The 22,398-nt window shown below is 31.9% G+C and overlaps 1 protein-coding gene across 4 annotated transcripts; it reads right to left on the minus strand.

Annotated features, from left to right (window-relative positions):
• Nucleotides 1-10,153: 10,153 nt before the first annotated feature.
• LOC108766871 (tetratricopeptide repeat protein 39B) lies at nucleotides 10,154-21,211 on the minus strand. Of its 4 annotated transcripts, none has more exons than XM_018516411.1 (11): nucleotides 20,548-21,211; nucleotides 17,189-17,240; nucleotides 17,078-17,106; nucleotides 16,595-16,775; nucleotides 16,354-16,486; nucleotides 13,811-13,943; nucleotides 13,639-13,738; nucleotides 13,499-13,564; nucleotides 12,687-13,408; nucleotides 12,215-12,448; nucleotides 10,154-10,917 (listed from the first exon to the last, which is right to left on the minus strand). In XM_018516411.1, exons 2-11 carry the CDS (start codon nucleotides 17,213-17,215, stop codon nucleotides 10,728-10,730), a joined length of 1,815 nt encoding a protein of 604 aa, XP_018371913.1. In that variant the 5' UTR covers nucleotides 17,216-17,240; nucleotides 20,548-21,211; the 3' UTR covers nucleotides 10,154-10,727. The 4 variants fall into 4 exon arrangements, with proteins under 4 accessions (XP_018371913.1, XP_018371915.1, XP_018371914.1 ...); XM_018516413.1 differs by lacking the exon at nucleotides 20,548-21,211 and adding an exon at nucleotides 19,455-19,989; XM_018516412.1 differs by lacking the exon at nucleotides 20,548-21,211 and adding an exon at nucleotides 19,351-19,989.
• Between the last annotated feature and the right edge of the window lie 1,187 nt (nucleotides 21,212-22,398).

The following is a 22,398-nucleotide window of genomic DNA, read 5'->3' on the forward strand; positions in this document are numbered from 1 at the left end:
CGACTTTTCATGCGAAACGAGTTCTACCTTATTTCCTTTTTTGCTTAGGAACGTTTGATTTCTTATGTTTATATTTATCTTATATTTACATGTTCACACAATAACAGAGACATATCTAAGCTGTTGATACATTCTGTGTTTAGTAGTTGTAAAATTCTTTAACTGTTAATAACTTTTTAACAAAAAAAAATAACGAGCGACGGCTAAAACTTGTTGGAGGTCATTCAGGGTTATGACCTTGACAATATCGTCAAGGTCAAGGTCATCACAGCTGGCTCCCCTCATCGGCATAATTACCATATTCTGCAAAATAAGCTCAATACATTTTGGCATATAGAATTGAAAATAATTTATAAGGGTTTTGTAGTTGATGTTGATACGTACAAATATCCGAAAAATACATATAAAAGAATACAATATGTTAAATTCATAGTATTGTATTATATTCATTTTGAGTTATTTATTTTTTAACCATTTCTGTATGTCTTTGCTTCTACTCAATATGTCGTTAATTTCACTAAAAAAAAAACATTGTAGTTAAATAACTTAACTCTTGAAAATGTATTAAATTTAACCCAAATTTAATTTATTATTTACTAAGTTCATACATTAATATGAACGCTTTACTTTGAAATTAAAAAATGGATTGATTTTGACACATATTGAAGTTAAAAATAACAAAATGTCATTAAACGTAAGGGATAGGATTACTCTTTAATATCTGCGACAAATTAATATAATTGACGTTTTATAATAATGTCTTAAATTTACTCATTCATTTGATAAAATTTATACAAGTGTCCAAACTATCGAGAATGGTAGTATATATTTACCGCTTATTAAATTATTTATTTCAATTAGATTTGGCAGTTTATATTGCAAATAAAACAGAAAGAGGTAAAATTTGGCTTGGGGCATTTCTACTTTGGATATGATTTTATCTGCTGGGTATGTCCTATTTTAAATAAAAGTATAAAAGTATATATTATAACATAGTATATAATAAATATAGTATATACATATATATACATATACATACAAAGTGGAACAGTAACTCTGTTCACTTAGAATATTTCCCCCGTTTTTAGAAATATGTAAAAATATATTTATTGAAGTTGTAAAGTATTAAGGGAGTATAATACACCAACAATTTTTCTATGGATGGAGACGCTTCGGAGATTTCAAGGTCACTTCCACTTTTTTTAAATGAAATTGAGTAATTTTTTTACACAATATGATTCCTCTAACTATTATTATTCTGCATATAAAAGTATTAAGGTAGTGTATCAAAAAACCAATTACGAAATATTTTATACTTTATTCTGGCATATATTAACATAAAATATTTAATAATTTATAAACTATTAATTTTTTTATAATCATACCTTAATACTTTTATAAACAGAATAATGAAATGTATCAAATGGACGAAAAACACATAGTTGCTTTAAAATAAATATGTATGTAAAAAGAATAATTGTTTAAATAAGCCGCTGTGTTTTAATTTTTTCCATCAATTGATTCATCTCATTATTCTGTTCATAAAAGTATTAAGGATTGCAAAAAAAATTAATAATTTACGAATTATTTAAGGGGATGCTAAACCGATTACCCAACTCAATCAAGGTCGATAGTACAGACTTTTTTAATTCCAATTTCGATAATAGTGTTGACATCTTTGATTTAGTTTTTACATATATTATATAATATATATCATTCTGTCTTACTCAAACGCGTACATCTGTTCTTATCTAACAAATGCCAGCAACATCTATCGCAAGACCGTGCAACTACTGCTACACGGAATTTCGGCTCTGTTGACAGTCCCAGTCTTTGCAAAACACCTGCATACACGTATTTTCTATTTGGTGGAAATATTTATTTTCTAGACTTTCAATCTTAGTTCTACAAACTCGGTATTCTTCGTTTCAATAATGTGACCTCAACTGCACGCTTATTTTCAAGATATGGACTCTAAAACTCTTATATCAAGCAAATATATATCTGAGGTGACAGCTGTATGAGCCAAAAGTAAGTGAATTTTTAACGAATCTGAAACTTTTTTTCGATTTTCTCAGGAAATCCAGTGCAGCTGAGGTCCTGTTTATGCGTATTTTAATTTAAGCAATATACTTTTGCAATCCGTACATCCAATACAGAGATTTTTCACCGAATGGAAATGTGGTAAAACAGGAGGCTTTAGCATCGCCTTAATACTTTATGTCAATATATGCCAGAATAAAGTACAAAATATCTCTCAAACCATTGGCTTTTTAATATCACTACCTTAATACTTTTATATGCAGAATAATTAGAGTAATCATATTGTGTAAAAAAATCATACAATTCCATTTAAAAAAGTGGAGGTGATCTGGAAATCTTCGAGCGCCTCCACTCATAGAAAAACTATTACTAGTATACTGTACCTCTTGATGCTATATACAAATTCAATAAATATATCATTTCATATCTCTAAAAATAGCGAAAATATTCTAAGTGGAGAGAGTTACTGTCCCACCCTGTATGTATATACACTTTACAATTCTTTTGAATTTAACCTTTTCGCTCCTAACGCTGGCTATGTTCGGTATCCACGAAGCGATTCGTACACCGAAAAAATTGTATTCTTAATTTAAGAATATCCCACTTACGTATAGTATGTTTTCCTCTAAAATAAGCGCTGAGACGATCCTCTTAATTTAAGAGGGTAATCATCTAAAAATTAGTATATTCTTAATACGAGAATGTGTACTATTTTAAACGAGATAACCTCAAATATCTCCTGAACGATACATTTTAGAAAAAAATGTTTCAGATGAAATTTGCATAGTTTTAAGAGGAACAAATAACGGTAAAATGATATTTTTACAATGAACATTCGCTATTTTTTATAATTTTAAAAAGTTGCTTTTTTTAGAATTGATTCAAATTTTTAGATTGATTTAAATTTTTTATGATTTTTTTTTTATGTAAACTTGATTCATTTTTTATACTACAGTCTCTGCGCTTGAGGGGACTTGTCTCAGAGCGCATAATAAATGCTGCGCTCTCTCTCCCTCTCTCTCTCCCTCTCTCTCTCCCTCCCTCTCTCCCTCTGTCTCTCCCACTGTCTCTCCCTCCCTCTCTCCCTCTGATCGGAACCGGAACCGAATCGAAAAAAAAACCTTTAGGTCTGGGTCCCTGCCGCGAACTCCTTCGGGGATACTGGGTTTGTCCCCGCTTCTTTTTCGTGGCAGTACAATCGCGCACTATAATTAAACCGAGGGATTAACAATATGAATGAGTGTCTGCTAAATAAGTATGCATACGTATATACAGGGTGTCCCGACCTTTTTTGCTAATCACTTTTGTGTAGATAGAGTGGATTAAACTGAGCCGAAAAGTCCTCTATCATTTTGCAATTTTCGCAATAGTTAACAAGATATTAATTACTAAAAATTGCAAAATATTGGTCTTGAATAACTTTTTACTCAAATACTATCAACTTTACAGAAAAACTGCAAGAGACAAAAATGATTTATTTTCTTCTCATAAAATTCTGAGAATTTTTTCAGAATTTTTTATTAATTTTTTGGTACTGCATTTTCTTATTTTTAGCAACACGAGAAAATACTTTATGAGAAGAAAATAAAAGATTTTTATCTCTCGCAGTTTTTCTGTAAAGTTGATAGTATTTGAGTAAAAAATTATTCAAGACCAATATTTAGTAATTAATATCTCGTTAACTATTGTTGACACCGCAAAATGGTATAGGACTTTCCGACTCAGTATAGTCTGTTCTACTCACGCACGAAACATTTGGCAGTAATTTCCAGACACCTATATATATATGTGCATGTATATTCATACGGGGGGGAGGGGTGTGTAAATAGGTGTAAAATAGACCGACTTACTAGTGTGAGTTTATTTGTCCACCAAGCCTCAGATGGATAAATGATTGGCGATGAGGAAGGCCGCTGTCCGCGCAAGAGCATCAGGAGGGTAGTTCAGTGGCCAGTGACTAGCTGATCAAGACTGGAGTGAACTACCCGAATTGAAATCTGTACTCGAGTACGGACGCGAACTGACGTGAACCGGATTAGTTGATTTTCCGTACTAACGCTTTGCGTTTCCGCGGGACCTCTATTTATACTCCGAAAAAAGGGCGTAGCGCCCTTTTTCTAGGATGCAATAGTTAATTGCAATGTCGCGCGAGATTTACGATTTTTATAGCGTTCTATCGTTGTTAATCTAAAGTGCATCGTTAGAGGGGTATCGAGAAGAAAAGAAATGATTTATGTTTTCCTTTAAAGGGACAAGATCGCTCCAAGCGAGTGACGAATTCTGTTATCCTCGCGGAAAATATGGCTAAGTAAACAGCCTATTACCGTGTCAATCGCGAATCCGATCTTAAATAACGCTACCGTGGGAAGTTATTCCATGCTTTTTACGATTTTTTAAAGCGACATGACGCTTATTTTTCTTAAGATGATATTGTCGGCCTCGGACGACAGCTTGGATTTTTATTATCGCGTGACTTAGATCCATTTAGTATGTCTTTCGCAATCTTGCCACTTTTCAGGCCTGCATTAGCGTTTGTTATGCTTTCCGGGTTGATTGGCGTTTACGAGTTTTCGCGGGATTTGTCCGTTCTCTTTTCAATTCTTTTATCAGGGAACTCCACTCACGTCTCGTAGGCGCCAATCGTACTTGCGACGCGGAGCCGATTCTCTCGAAAGAAAAGAATCTGCGTCTGCAGGACGTAACAATATCTATAATGCCACTGACATGAAAGGGATAAAAAACGGTTTACAAAGAAATTTATAATTATCTTGTTTTAAGGGATAATCCCTTTTTTTCAAAAACATATCAAGGTGGCGTTGTTCATGCTGTTCGGACGTAAAATGAAATTTTAAACGCCAAAGACTGTCCATATATAATGTGTACACTTTTGGCGCGGAATCCCGATCAATGGTGATATTCTGACGGACCGCTTGCTTTCTGAGCGAAAGGGTTAATAAAACTGTTTTCATTATAATGATAGCATACTTTCTTACAGATGTATGCCACAATTTTGTCCATTAGGATAACTCTTACGCAGGTATATAACAGACCTTCTATTCTCGCAGTAATGTATGAGAAATTTTGTTTGATTATGGTTTGATATGAATAAGATGCGCGCGCGCGTATATAATTAAATGAATTTTATTTAAACCAAAATCTCGGATTTTGTCATAACAATCAAGATTTTACATTTAAAACTAGAATCATATTATAAGTATTATATTATTTATTATATTATAAGAGGATTTGTTTAATATCTTTCAGTTTGGTTGGAATTATGATTATGTGGAATATGTACCAATAGATTATGATTATTATGGGGATTATGATTATTTGGAATATGCATCAGTAGATCATGATTAATTTTAATCTCAGCGCCCTATAGCAGTCCAATTATTGTGTCAGTCGACACAAATTGGCAAAATATGCTGTATTGTTTTATGTCGTTCTATTGTTTCCTGTAGTGAATTGGAACAAAATAGTATGTACCATGGTTGATGAGAAAATGTCTTCTCTTTCAGTCGTCAATATAATTTTGAGAAAAATGTATAGAAATTTTGAAAGTTGTAACGATAGGATTAAATTTGAATTTCTCTATGTTACATACTATTTTGTAAGTACCTCATAGATTAAGAGAACATAATGCGTATGATGCATCATTTATCCTTGTTTACATTCGATAAATAAGGAAAATTATGCATAAAACGAAATGCCCCAATAATTAACAGAGAAGCATGTTTGATCGACGAGATATTCTGCGGGTATAATTAACGAAAAATATATCCAATTAAACGAGTAATTTTTTGGTACATTTAATAAGGTACAATTATCAATGCAGGTCAAAATACAATAAAATGATATTATTACGTAGAGCATAATCAAAAAATAATTAATAATGCGGGATTAAGTATACGGAAGTGTTGAAAATATACGTGTGATAGCACAAATTTTATTAAATCAATGGTTACTTTAATATTAATAAACGGAATGAAATATTAACAATAAATAAATCTTATTTACTTTTAATTGTTAACTTGCGATTATAAAATTTATTAAATTTCATCTAATGAAATTTAATTACCTTCACCTTGTGGTACGCTGGTTAAGGGTACATTCTAGTAACCGGCTAGTAGCCGGCGAGATTATTGGATCTCAACAAGGATTAAACCGATCAAGTTTTAAAGTCGATTCTACATTAGTTGCAAGCTGATCACAAGTTTGTTGCGATATAGCCAATATGAACCATTAATTTCAAAATGCAAGCTTCAGATTGGCTGTCGCAACAAACTTACGATCGGCTTGCAACTAATGTAGAACCGGCTTAAGTGTGCTCAATCGATTGCGACCGCTCGGAATATATTTAACGAGACGCTCAGTGACACGGATACTTACGAAATAATAAAAAGAGATCCTTCCAAAAAAATGATAACATATCTTAAAATCATGCTCACAAGATGGAAGACTTGCAAATACATTAATGAAGCTCAATACAAAAGGTTATATTGCAATGGTGGGACGCTGCCGAGGGTTTATGCAGTGCCTAAGATTCATAAACCGAATTGTCCTTTTAGGATAATTGTATCTTCAATAGGTAGTCCATTATACTCATTAGCCTCATATCTACACATCATGTTCGAAATAATTCCGAAAGCTGAGAGTTACATAAAAAACAGCTTTCAACTAGTTAAAAATCTAAAGGGAATAAAAATGGAGGATAATTTCAAATTAATCTCACTAAATGTTGTATCTCTCTTTACCAACATCCCATTAGACATGGCTATAGATCGTGTAAATGAAAAGTGGAATTTCATCTCCAAAAAATGTAACTTACCTAAGACAGGATTTCTAACAGCAGTTTGGTTCATTCTAGATTCGACATATTTCTTATTCAATAATACTATTTATAAACAGAATTTCGTCACGCTCATGGGGTCTCCGTTGTCGCCATCATGCAGACCTAGTAATGCAAAAATGAGAAAAAACGTCATTGTTGTCTTATAATAGTCAATTTCTTTTCTATTATTGGTACGTTGACAATCTATTTACTGCTGTTCCTTCTCCTGAAATTAATGCGTTCTATGATTGTTTTAATTCTTTTCACCCACGACTACAATTCACGTTAGAAGTAGGTTCTTTAAACTTTCTTGAGGTCACGATTATGGTCAAAAGAAAACATTTAATCTTTGATTGGTATAAAAAACCGACGTTCTCAGAACGGTTTTTAAACTATTTTTTGAATCATCCCAGAAAAGAGGAATAATTTTTAATTTAGTTGACAGAGTTTTACTATTGTCTGACTCGGAATTTTACCAAAAAAATCTCGCATTAATAATTAACTAATTATATTAAATATCACATTAATATACTCATTGAGAATGATTATCTCCTAAGATTCGTTTTTGATACAATCAATGATAGAATCAGAAGCATACAACGTGGAGAAGCAGCGGTACATGATTGTAATAATCAAAATGAGGAATCAAACGTTATTACATCTTGGTTCACTGTACCATTTATTCCATCGATAACCGACAAATTTAATAAGTTTAATAGGGAGGACATTAAAGTCTCGTATTATAGCTCGAATAAATTGAGTAAATTTATCAAGATGCAAAAGGATTCTAAACCAGATCTTACAAAGAACAATGTTGTATACAAAATCACGTGCAACGATTGTGATGCATCATATGTCGGACAAATGGATAGACAACTTAAAACCATAATTGCAGAACACCGCAATCATACTTGTTGGAATACATCTACCCGTTCTGTAATTACCGAACATAGAATGCAGATGACACATGATTTTGACTGGAATAATCCAGATATTAGATGAAGAACCGTGTTATAATAAACGCTTAATTTCTGAGATGTTGAATATCAAAAAACAAAAAAACAGTCTCAATCTGTAAACCGACACCAAAGGTCTTCATAAACCATATACATCTATTAAACAAAACATCACAATCTCAATCTGTAAACCGACACCAAAGGTCTTCATAAACCATATACATCTATTAAACAAAACATCTATAAACAAAATTTGACTTTGTTCTTATCGAATCGTTTTGTCAATCTATTAGTCGTTCCTCAGATAGTGACGGTCTGCCGTATCGTTAACATAACGTTAAAATAATATTCCTAGAGGATTCGTTCTTTGCATAAAATTAGTTTGTTCTCATATGGACTGTGAAGTATATTTATCGTCAGTATCTGACTGACGTTTTTGTCATTATATTTCATACATTTAAAAATAATGATTTTGACGAAGTGTTCATCCTACCTAAAAAAGACAATTTTTCTAAAGAATTTTATTTTATTAAATTATTTATCTATTTACTGGCGAATGAATTTTGTCTTTCTGATCAGAACATCACGAAATTCCGTAACAATCGACCATCTAATCGTTTGTGAGTATCGGACTTCTTCCATGTAACAATCATCAAGATCGTTACATAAATTGGAACACATTATGATATTACATCATGTTTTTTATCTCTTTGACGATGGTAACTAACCCAGCAAACGAGAATAGGTTAAAATGTATTCAGATTTTCAGAAATACGGATTCATAAATGTTAAAATGAATCCTTTTCAATCCTGAATACATTTTTATTCATTTATAGAAATTATATATGAAACAAATGTCTATTCCTTTTCAATCTTCAATGCATTTTTATTCATTTATAGGAATGGCATGGAGCATGTTTCTATGCTTTTCAATCTAAAAATAATATTATAGTATTTTATATGCATCGTAAATACTGCTTAATTCAAAATTGTGAATAGGAAAGTGTAGTTTTTCAATCCAGTTAAATCTAAAAATAATATCGGCCATTTCTGTGCATCATGAATACTGCTCAATTCAAAATTCTGAATAGGAATGCAATTTCTTAATCTAATTGGATAAAAAAAGTTTTTCTTTTAAAATGAACCATGAATGCTATTCAATTCAAAATTGTAAGTAGAAAATCCATTGTTTCATTTAAAAATGCGTCATGAAAGCTACTTTATTCAGAATTATGAATAAGAGATTTTTCGTTCTAATTCAACTGAGTCAAAAAAAGTTGTGCCGTAAAAATATATCATGAATTTTACTTCATTTAACAGTTAAAAAAAACATAAAAAGAACTACATAAATATGTACAATAAATGTTACATATACAAATTATTTTTAATTAATAAATTAATCTCTTTTATGTATATTTCATATTAATATGTTTCCTTGATTATACAGCTAGCGTATATTTTTTGTATAAGTTTTAAAATAATAACTATTGAAATTCATGTAATTACTACTTTAATTTATTTAAACTTTTACACGTATAAAAACTTTTTATATGGAATCCAATCCGTTTTTATGGATTTAAAATACGGATTCGGATGGATTGAAAATTTCCAATCCATTTCAATCCATTTTCGTTAGCTGGGAATGTAAAGCGAGAGGAGGATAATATCTGAAGATGGCTCAATATAAGAGCTGAAACATGTAATAATATTTCTAATTTCTATTATGTATGTATTTAACTCTTATTAATAATTTTTATACGTTCACATTTAAAAAAATCGACTCTTATTTGCCCGTTTATCGTTATATTATTATTGATTAATATATACATAATCCTTTCATGTTTTTAATAATATATAACCTCATTAAATGATTATCTTCATGGCTCAACTTATCCTTCGCGGATGCTCAACATGTCCCATAGGTGAGGCATATTGATCCACTTTGCATCCTTATAATTAACGTAATTTTTTTCTTATTTACGAGATATATTAAGAATTTATAAGTACTTAATTATTGAGTCAGATAAACATGCAACATTTTAAAGCATTTACCATTAGTCTATCATAATTGTATGAAGATTTATAATAATTTAAAGAAAAAGTCACACAACTAGCCTCGCTCTACTCTACTATATACATTATAAATATATATCTTTTTTTAATAACTTAGATATAAATTTATATTTTACAATTTGATTTTCTTATATCAAGCGCATTATTTTATAAAAAAAAATATATATAGAATATAATTTTTAAAAATTATTCGAAAGGGTAAAATTTCTTTGAATTCATTTTATTTCATTCACGCAATACCTAACCGCGTTTGTGTATTTACAATCTTGTAAGGTGATTATTTATAATAATCTTTTGCCGATTACAATAGAGCAATCACAGATCACATTGGAACTTCGCCGATCTTCCGTAAAGGAAATAATTTGTATAGATAATAATCCCATAATATTATATATATATTCAGTAATTAATCGCTACAAAATATACATCCGATCCTTGTAAAGTCCCGCAAGAGCCTTTATATTATATTTTTATTTCTCCCGCACAAGATATTATTTATGCATTAACATTATAGTCGCTATAAAATATTATTTTTATCTGTTACTAAATCGTTGTCCTTCTCGTAAAAGAAAATAATTTATGCATTAATATTAAGTGCTAGAAAATGTGCCCAATCTTTGAAAGAGATGTGATAAATTCCTTGAACTCTACAGAGAGCAAAGCCAGACGAAAGTTACACGCAAGGCCATTCGATATTAGAGAAGAGTTATAAAACGCCCAGTTCACAAAAAGAGTCCTCGTTATACGTACAATGTTGTTTAGGAAGATACAAAAGAATTTACATAAAGATAAGTAGATTACCGATATGCTTTACAATGTTTTTATGTCTTAATTTCATCGGCACTTGGACCGGCGATAATAACGCTATTATTGGCAGTAATAGCCGTTTCCAGCAGATGATTCCTGTGCTTCTTCATTGTATGATTGTTGTTCTTGCCGGTCAATACCATTAAATCCGAGTGTATTCTAAAGTGCAATCTAGATTCTAATAAGTAGCCCGTATAGTTTTTTCTGAAATTTAAATACAATTATAATTTCTAATGTAAAATCAATGTTAAATGTATAATGTAATATCCAACCCAATCAGCAGACAATGTTTTTTAAATGTTTTTTAAATGTTTATTTCTTATTAATTTTACATTTTTTACGATTCGTTTTCAAAATTCATTAATTTAACGTTTATTTAACGTTTAATTAATGTTTATTTTGAATTCATTTTTTATTTGAAATAATGGTTTGAAAAAAACATTTTTTAAACGTTTATTTAATGTTTATTAAATGTTTATTTTAGATCAATTATTCGTTTGAAATAAAGGTTTAAAGAAATATTTTTTAAATGTTTGTTTAACGTTTATAAAATGTTTATTTTATATTATTTATTCATTAAAAATGTGGTAATATAAGAAATATTGATTTCACGTTCATTTAACATTTAGTAAATGTTTATTTCTCATTAATTATTTGTTTGAAATAATTGTTTTAGAAAACATTTATTTAATGTTTATTAAATCTTTTTAAATGTTTAATAAATATTTGTTCTTTGTTATTTATTTACTTAAAATATGATAAAAAATACATTTATTTAACATTTATCTGACATTTATTATAAATATGAAAAAAATATTATTTTCTAAAGCTCAAATTTATAAAAAAATGGGTCGGGATAATAAAATAATCACGGAAGAGAAGTTAACACAATATAATCGCGTTAAGTGTACCATACCCAGTGAGAAATGACAATGGAGTCGACATCGAATCGATGTCGATTCGACGTCAAAATCATCGAATTGACGTCGAATCAACATCGATTCCATTGTCATTTCTTACTGGGTATATGGACAATAAGAATTATGTGCATCGATAGTCATAAGTAGCGTGATAAGATACAAGACTCATAACTCCGAGGTCTCAGGTTCAAAACCCAGCCGGTAAGTGAAAAAGATTAAAATATAATTAAAAATTGGAATTAATTAATAAAATTAGTTGTCTAATTTAGGCACTGTCAATGAAAACAAAAAATTTTTTTTAATTCCACATTGTTATTTTTTCTAATTTTTTTCAAATAATTTTGACATTAAAAAACATTTGTTTAATGTAAAAAGAAATGTTGCTTCAAATGTTAAATCAATGTTTTTTAAACGCTAAAAAAATGTTTCTTTAAACGTTACAATAAATGTTTTTTTAATAAAAAAAAAAGAGAGGGTCTTTACCCATTATTTTTAACGTTTCTAAAAATGTTTTTAAAAATGTTTTTTAAATATTTTTAAAAACACTTTTAAAAACATCGTCTGCTATTTGGGAAACTAACTTAGCATCTTCCAAAAAGCCTATAGCCAGTTGAATATCACCCTGATCTCCCGCCAATAACGCTAATTCCACAGTGGCATAGGGAAATAAGTACGTGTCCTCTTTGACAGACTTTTCCAATTGTAAAACTTGTCGCAGACATTCCTCCGCTAGTAAAGGATGCTGCATTTGTCGTAGACAAGCGCCTTTCAACAGCAATAGGAGTGCTTTGTTGTCTGCATCATAATTACTTTTCCTGCACAATACATTACATATTTCTTTTATTATATAACAAGAGAAAAAATTAAAATTGATAAAATACTTGCTGTATTTTGTCTTTTAAATGTCCTTTGAATGTACAATTCCCAAATTCGAAAACAGATTTTGGAAAGTGTTTACTACAAATTTTTCCATTTGAAGCTATTTATGTAATCATATATTTTATAATAGGCACTTATGTTAAAATAAAACTTAAAATCGTTGGCAAAACTTACGAGGCTGTTTGGAGTTCCCTTTCCTCTTCTTCTATCCTCTTGAATATATTTAACAACAGGTCTTGCCGTTTGCCTACTATCCTGAACAGATTCCATACGTACATAAGCTCAAACACGGGTAGGACTAGGTACTTCTTTTGTGCAAAATAACGCTGAGTCTTTTTGATTATAAACTTCTCCATCGGTAGCGACTTGCCAGCAATACGCTGCTTGTAGGTCGGTGCCAGCATCATTAGGTTGTCGACCAGCTGTTTCTCCTCACTCCAAATCGTCGGTTTCTGCATAAGCAGGATTGCAGCCTTTTGATACAAGTAGATAGTACGCGACCAGTTGGACTCGTTTACCAACATCGTGGCGTACGTGGCCGCATTGCTCCACTGCTGTAGCGAACAGTGCGTCCACATTAATTCCCAATAACAGATATGATGGAACTGTGGCCAAACATTCTGACTCTTCCACGACTTTATGTACCAGTCTATGCATTCCTCGAAATTGCCTCGCGTAAATTCTAGTCTTCCCTTGAAAAATAGGAACCACACACCGTTCGGATAGAGGCTCAGTTCCTGTTCCAATACTTGCTCACACCACTCTAGATCGCCGTCCGAATGACTCAGCACGATGCAGACTATCAAATTGTAGGACAACAGAGTCATCACACATAGGATTTGTCGCAATCCTCTTCTTTCATCATAGCCTGCTTTCAATTCCGTTAGACCGTATTCCTAACGATTAAAATTTATAAGTAAAACTCTCTACCTCTCGCGCTATACTATATACCTAACATATAATTATATGACATATCCTATAATCACCTTATCGCCGGAGAACCCGATAAACTCTAACAATTTAATAACACGCGCTGGTAATAATGAGATCATCTAGAACAAAGTTCGATTTAATAAAAAGTATGCAATAAAAGATAATATATATTATAATAAAAATATACAAATACCAAATTGAACGCGCCGATGCCCATGCGAACGCCACTCTCGAAATGCACTTTATGAATGTCGTTTCCCCATTTCCGGTTTTTCAAGATCGTCATGCATTCTCTGCAAGAGATAATAATTAATTGTTAGAGAAATAGAAAATCGACGACAATCGTTCCATTGTGACTTATTTACTTGTACGATAGAAAACAGGTACGAATTTTCAGTCCTGCCTTGACAAAGCTGACCAGAGTTTCATCTTCCACAAATGTGAGCATCGATTTTAAAAGGAGCGACTCGGCATAACAGAGTTCCGCATGCACCTCCTCTGCAAGATTAATCGGTCATTCCTTTCATGCATTATATATGACAACTATTTGGCTATATCCGGGTTAATGTTATTATACATTCTAAAATTTAATCTTGTAAAATATATACAGGGTGTCTGATAATTAACGATAAAACTCGCATAGGGGCAGAATGGACTAAACTGAGTCGAAAAGTCCTCAACCATTTTGCAATTTTCGCAATAATTAATAAGATATTAATTATTAAAAATTACCGAATATTGGTCTTCAATAATTTTTTACTCAAATACTATCAACTTCACAAAAAAACAGCAAGAGACAAAAATTATTTATTTTCTTCTCATAAAGCTCTAAGAATTTTTTTAGAATTTTTTATCAACCTTTTAGTACTGCATTTTCTTATCAGTAACTATTTTTATCAACGTGAGAAAATACAATATTAAAAAAATTCTGAAAAAAATTTCAAAACTTTATGAGAATAAAATAAATAATTTTTGTTTCTTGTTGTTTTTCTATAAAGTGATAGTATTTGAGTAAAAAATTATTGAAAACTAATATTCAGCAATTTTTAGTAATTAATATCTTGTTAACTATATTGCAAAATGGTAGAGGACTTTTCTTCTCAGTTTAATCCATTCTGCCTCTATGGGAGAGTTTTATCGTTAATTATCAAACACCCGATATATGTGCCTTCCCTAATGAAAATTTTTCTCAGAATTTTTCATATAATTTTTCAGTATTTCTATATAATTTTATAATTTTCTCACATTTTTTATACGAATTGGAACACTTCTCAGAAAATCTACATCTTTTTCCAGAATTTTTCACATATGTTAATTATGAAATATCGTAAGATTTCTAAGATTTTTTATAAGTATAATTTCTGATGAAATATTATAAAATCTAAAAAATTAAAAAATATTTTTTTTTAAATTGTGGGATGAGAAATTTCAGAATATTTCAGAATTCACTTGTATGAAAAATTCTGAAGAAAGATGTAAACTTTTCGAATATTTCGGAGCATTTCTGAAAAATGTTCCAATTCGTAGAAAAATTATGAGAAAAATTTTTACCAGGGTTGGCAACAATTTAAAAAAAATGAAGATCAGAAGACCTCAATAATCTTGAATTTAACGTATTATGTTGTTAAGGGGTCATGACTTTGTACAATATTTAAAAGACTAATTATCGTTCGTTTCTTATTAAAAAGTTATTAACAAAAAAGTTACATAAATAAATATACAAGTCATAAAATGAATCGTGAATGAAGTGAGGGGCGGTGATGCACATTTGGCTCCCCGGCAACACGGAAAATCGTCCCACTATTTCGCCGCTGCGCGAGAACGAGCGAGACAGCGAGTCTGGTGAGGGGGCGCATCAAAAGATACAGAGGTTTAGGTTTAGGTTAAACGTCGCTTTATGTGGAAAGTTGTAAACGCATCGTGAAATCGTTACAATTTTCCACGCAAAGCAAAATTACACATAGATTTATAACTTTCAACGTGAAGCGAAATTCTACATGAGTTTACAACTTTCCATGACAAACAACGTTAACACTAATAATTTTAACCTTGATTTACATTGTATTGATCTTTTGTTTTGAGTTTTTCGATAAGTACTTTAGACGATTGTGATCAGTACGTATCAGTCAATATCAGTTAATAAAATAGAACAACATGTGGAGATACATGCAATCAAATATTCCTCACTATGGCATACGAGATTATCATTTTATATATTTTATCTTACAGAATTTTTATTTTAAAAAGTACATAATTAAAATAAGTGGATTAATGTTTTTCTTACATTATAAGTTCTATATAATTTTTTACAGCATAAGTTACATTGAACGATTAACATATTAATTTAAATTTTTTGCATATGTGCTATATATATTTTATTATTCTTCTAATATATTAATTTCACTTAAATTGGTATATTTCTCAAAATTCGTTTTGTTAATAACTTTTTAATTAGAAATGACTGACGACTAAAATCTTTTAAATGTTGTTCAGAGTGATGATTTTAACAACATACATATATATCAAGGTCAAGACCATTAAAGATGAATCCTTTAATCTTCATTTTTACCATAATTTCTATTAATGCAATAAAGGATTTACGATAATTGCGAAGATTATAACATTGTAGATTATTACGTTCTATTATATGTATTAATAGGAAGGCTAACAGGCATATGTTATACAAAAGCTTATTGTTAATTGTTGCCACTCAAAATGTAAAACACTCGATAATAATATTTTTTATAAATTTAAATCTACAGATCGTGTTAAAATTGCAAATTCACTTGTTATTGAAAATTACATAAATTTGACGTCATGATTGTTAGATAATACTCGTTAAATGCTCAATAATCATTGCAGACATTACGTGTTGTTTTAAGTATTACATGTGTATGTAATAGATTACCGTTCGTGTAAGCGTCATAGTTAATCTTCTTGACTATTTTTCCAATGTTCTGCGTAATACTGGTGTGCTTTCGGTGTTTGGAACACACGCTCATACACTGTTTCAACTTCTCTGATGCCTTCTCGATGTGTTTCTGAAAATTACACATAATACTATTGTTAAAGAAGTTAGATTTCGCACGGCTCTAGTCCGAATAAATAAAAAATACTTGACAGGAAAAACGTAATAAATATCAAAATACTTGTTCGAATGTAAGAATCGCCTCCAGGAACGCGAATACACTAGTTCCCAGAGAATGGTACATGCTGCTGTCCGCCCATGGCTCCATGATTTTTTTCGCTTCATCGAAGTCGTTGTTAAAGAAACAGTGAATCGCCTTTTTCGCTTCCATTATCGCTGTATCCAAATCCATAGACGCGAGTCTAGACAAAGGTTTTTCAAACGTAACAAAGTTAAAAAAAGCATAATAAAATAATGTGCACATAATTATAATACGCATTATGATCATGGAAGTCTCAAACAAGAAACTATTAATCTTTCCTCCTAAACATCAAGAAGAGAATGCATTGAAGAAAAAGAAGTACTTTAACTAGAAATAACATACAATAAATTATACGTAGTAATTATCAATATAATAGCGAGTTTTTACTCTTTAATAAAAAATTCACAAAGCGAAGAAAAATCTTTTACGTAAAATAATATGTAAATAACATGTAATACGTACTGTGGTAATGATTCCTGAGCATCTTGAAACTGAAATGCAAAAGTGCATATAAAATATGTATATATATTTTAAGTACAAAAATATAATAATTTGACTCAATAAAATATTTACCTCGTCATCGCCTTCAACGTCCGACATTTTCAGTTGGTGTTAGAAAATCGTTCTGCAAAGATATAATTTTGTTACCTTTAAAAATTGTTCTTATTAATTATTCCATGCACATGTATATATTTATTAACATTTTTATCTTAAATTTTGTATATATTGAAAATTCATCGAACAGTTGTATTATTATTATACTGTCTTAAGAATTTTAAAATATATTACGGAAATGCGCGCGTTCTAGTTTTACATTAAAGAGAAACGAGCATCGCAAAATAAAATTAATGAAAAAACATTGTGAAAAATATTACATTTAGAAAGTTGGATGATATTAAATTAAGTTGCTTGATTTTAAATTATATTTAGAAAGTCACGAATTTAATAATCCGTTAAAACAATATCATAACTTACAGAAAAATAATTTCCAGTTTTATCAACTTGATGCGGATCTGGATATCGATAATATATATATAATCAGCTGATAATACAAATGCGCGTGATGAAGTAAAGTTCACTTATGCTGGAAAATTATTTCAGAGAACCTGGAGTTTTTCGCGAATACGAAACGCATATGGAAATATTCGAGAAAATGTTACCTTGAACTAATAAACGATGCTAAGATAAACGTGCTAAAATAAACGTTATCCAATAATTAGTAAGCAGCGATATAAATTACATGGATGGTTATATACGATAAAGAAAACGAGCACAAAGAAACTTTGCCTACACAATCATACTGAATTTCACGCGAAGTTTTTACAAAACGGTATTCTTGCCTCGCAATCTTATTCCGTGATAAATTTAATTTCAAGTTCGTCCCAATCTGTTTGCTGCTGTATTTATAAAACATATATGTAAAAATAGACGCCGTTGTGTTCGTTTGATTTGCATTCGTCGCCACAGGAATCATTATCTAAAGAAATCGATGTGCTTGGACGAAAGTTCGTCTCGATTCCAGCGCGTAATAAACAATTTAACTTTCTTATCCTCCCTCCTCAGGCTCTGTTCACCAGTTTCACTTTGCCGCGATGCGGCGGCTGCGAAATGGGGCTGCGAAGCCTCGCAAGCGTTGGGGGAGCGACGAAAGCGTAACAAGGTGCAGCATTAAACGGCAACCATCGATATTTTTTTTTTTTTTACAAAATCTCCCACGAGTCAAAACATCCCGACAAAGACAAACGATTCACTTCACGGTTCACATTTCACCTCCTTCGTAAATTGTCCTAATCCCCGTGTATTCGCAAAGATATTCCTAGCAAAAATAAAGATTGAAGCGTAAGTCGAATATAAGGACACAAAGCAAACAGGGGAGAATAACAGAAGTGTAAACGAATCTTCTACACTGAGAAAAAATTGTTTATTTGATTAAATTAATTTAGTTCGTCTTTATTTTTTTTAATATTCGACTTATGTTCCGATTTTTATTTTTGCTAGGAGTCCCATACAACATGGACCTTCAAATAATATTCTGAAGACATCAAAAACACATCCTAATAAATAAACCTCAGTGCTTATGTTGAAGTACAAAGAAATTTATCATTAGCTTAAATTGAGTCTTTCAATTAAAAAAAATGTTTTTTATTTTCTCCAATTTGAAGAATAAATCTATACCCGATTTTTTGAAACTCGACATGTAAAACACTAAAATAATAGTTAATATTAATAGTTAAGAAACGGTTCTACTTGTAAAATACTTTAAACATGTGTAAAATAGAATTGTATAAAAAAAATTTCTTTTTAATAGAAAGACTATATTTAAGCTGAAATTAATGATTTCGTCACACATAAGCATTCGTTTTATCTCTCGGGAGCTGCTCGGGGTCGCTCCGAATGAATCCAGCGTACTTGAAATGTAGGATTCACACTATGTACTATTCGGAGCGACCCCGAGCAGCTCCCGAGAAACAAAACGAACAATGCTTATGTGTGACGAAATCATTAATTGTAGCTTAAATATAGTCTTTCAATTAAAAAAAAATTTTTTTTACACGACTCTATTTTACATATGTTTAAAGCATGTTTAAAGTTTTTTGCAAGTGCTGGGTCATTCGGAGCGACCCCGAGCAGCTCCCGAGAGATAAAACGAATGCTTATGTGTGTGACACGAAATCATTAATTTTAGCTTAAAAAAATTTAAGAAACATCGGCGTGTGAGATTCCCTGAGATTTACTTGAAAGGATGTTGCGTCTCTCGGATAAAGTATGTGAGGTGTGATCCTTCCTAAACTGAGGTCCTTATCCACTGCACCCTGGCACGGTAAGGCCGGTCGCTCACCAGGTCGTTTTAGGATGTGGAAACTCGCTCGAAGAGAATAACGAGGACGGCTCTGGATCGCGAAGAGGCCTCACGAAATCGCGACGAAGTCGTCTTTGAGACGATCAGCAAGGAGCGATTTCGGATCTTTCGCACGTGGAAAGTAGACTGCCACGAAGAAAGTATAGGCAGGCTAGACCTACATTTCCTAAACCCGCGCATGGCACATCAGTGTCGAGCGTAAAAGGCAGAGGAGGAGGAGGAGGAGGATGGAGAAAGCGTGCGCACTCGTGAATCCCGCGGATATTCGAGAACGTGAAGATCATAGCGCGGCGGTGAAGAGCGTCCGATAAAAACTGCGTTATCAATAATCCTCAAGGATAAGACCGCGATAAGATGTTTCTATTTGCGAAGAAATAAAAGAAATAAATTAATTAATGAATGGATAATTTGCGGAAAATTTTTCTTCCCTCCACTAGGACAACGATTACCATTTCCTACATTATACATCACGCTGAAAATTAAAAGGTGGGGCTAATTGAGATCTAATTAGATGCTTAATAATTCAAAAAAGAGAGAAACGGAATTTCTTATGATGTATGAGACTTTACATGCGTCATGTGCTATGCGAAAAAAAATAAGATTACTTAATCAATTTCATTGCAATAAAAACCAAGAAAAAATTTATACGTTTGTTTTGAACTTCAGAAGATTAAATTCTGCAGAATCACCGAGATAACTTTTAATATTTCCTTCTACTCATGTCAGTTTATATCGTGCGAGGCAAGAATAAATGAAATTTTGGCAACATATCGTGTAACATGAGAAAATTGGATAACCGATTTTTAATGCAAATTTTGTATCAAGAATGTGAATAATGTATTTTGCAATATTTGTTTAATATTAACTATGTCCATTTCTACCATTTCATTTAATATAGATTAACTTTAATCTCGATTTAACTGACTTTTTCTCTTTTTCTAGTTCTAAGAATTTCAAAAAAATAACGTTAATTTACTCCGAGATTGAAGTTATTCTATATTAGTAGAAATTGACAGTATTTATGATAACGAATCCACATTAACGTTAATAAATATAATAACAGTTTTCGTACGATTTCACGCGTATCCCGTGCAGAATAGATACAGTTTGCCAGAAAGCAGACTTCGGGTGATATTAAAGCGACGATAATAATTTGTTGACCATACGCCGATCCTCTTTACTGGTTTTGTTTCCGAGATAACGAGTTAATTATCTCGTTATTCGTTGAGCTGCATAGATAATAACAATAACCCTCTTTTCAAATTCTAATCATTTTCCGATTCCTACAGTTCTCTCGATTACGCGTTCGTAATCGTATGCGTGTACAAGCGCACGTGGTCACGACAAGTCGATCTTCATTAATAATTCATCCGAAAATAGAGCACAGTGCGTGAGTGCATGTCCGCTTCTGCCTGTCTCTCGTTAAAAACGGTTAGAGCCGCGCACGCGTTAGGCGTAGGGCGCGGGTGGACGTGGCGAAAATCGATCGTCGTCGTGAAACGGAAACGGGGTAGACTAAGTGAGGCAGGCGCGGGTTACACTGTCCTGGCCGTCAGCATCCCGCGTCATCCACGAGTCTAGGAACACATGGGGACACGTGGGTGAATCAATGAACCGACTCACGGCCGACCTAGACCGATCGCTCCGCGGAACGCGCGCTACGAACAGTACGAACAATGCAGCGGAATGCGGCGGATTCCTCGATTCCTAGTGCAGTCGCCCCCGAACTGCGTGAAGCCGGCCGATTACCGAGCAGCGCCGAAATACGCCGAGAAGCGACGACGAGCACGGAGCGCGTCATGTGCATCACTGACGGTTAACGCCGACGAGCGACGAGCTCGTCGTCGTCGGCGGCGGTGGTGGCAGCACGTGACCACCCGCACACGACCCGGGTGTTCAGGATCGTAACAAAGGCGAGCCCACGACGTCGGATTAGAAGTCTGTACTCCTTTTCGAAGAAAGTTCTGAATACTCCTATAAGTTCACAATATTCCTAGAATGTTATATGAATATTATTTATTCTTTTCAATATTTATATAACATTCTATGACTATTTTATAGGGACAATAAGTTACAAGGGATTGCAATAAGATGGAGTAAAAATAAATAGTGTTTGTTTTTCTCTGATTTATTTCACCCTAATTTACTATACCGGTATTCGCCAGTTCATATCTTTCCTTGGAAAAAAAAACAGCTTAGAATTTAGGATTTTTTAGAATTTTTTCCAAAATCAATAGAGAATGGTACGATCGATAAATACAGAATTTCTATTTAACATAGAAATAAAAATTGATCGTTTCATTAAACTTCAGTTTTTTGATGATTTTTCCTTCTCTTAAACCTTGGTTGATGCTCATTGTTACATTCAATAATCATTAAATTAACAATACTTTTGAAACTTCTATTATAAAATTATTATATCTGTTACAAATATGAAAAGTTACAAAAAACAGAATCTACGTTCAGTAATTAAAAACTTGCTAAGTTAAGAATACATACCGAAAATTTGCAACGTTCAGGTTTAAAAAAAATTGATTTGTCACTCTCTTTTGCGCAAAGATCTAATTTCTGCTGACGTTTTCTATACTAACCGAAAATTTCAAAATATCAGATTTCCCAAAATTTCTTAAATGCGTGTATAAAAGGCATAAAAATGGATCGTGACCATATATATTGTTATGATCCTCCTTCTCCTCCGTCCATAATCCTTCGAAAGGATGTGGTGATTTCTATCATATGCCTGTGGTGCGCACGCTGATTGTACACAGTCATAAATGCACTTCTGTTATGATCCTGTGTGTATATTATATCTACGGTTTGTTGTCTATAATCTATCGCTGCTTCACAAATATATTTTTTTCTTCAAATACTTAATTCTTATCTCGAAAATTGCATTATATCACAACAAAAATGTAAGGGACTA

Source organism: Trachymyrmex cornetzi, unplaced genomic scaffold (assembly GCF_001594075.2).
Source record: "Trachymyrmex cornetzi isolate Tcor2-1 unplaced genomic scaffold, Tcor1.1 scaffold637, whole genome shotgun sequence".
Classification (NCBI taxonomy): domain Eukaryota; kingdom Metazoa; phylum Arthropoda; class Insecta; order Hymenoptera; family Formicidae; genus Trachymyrmex; species Trachymyrmex cornetzi.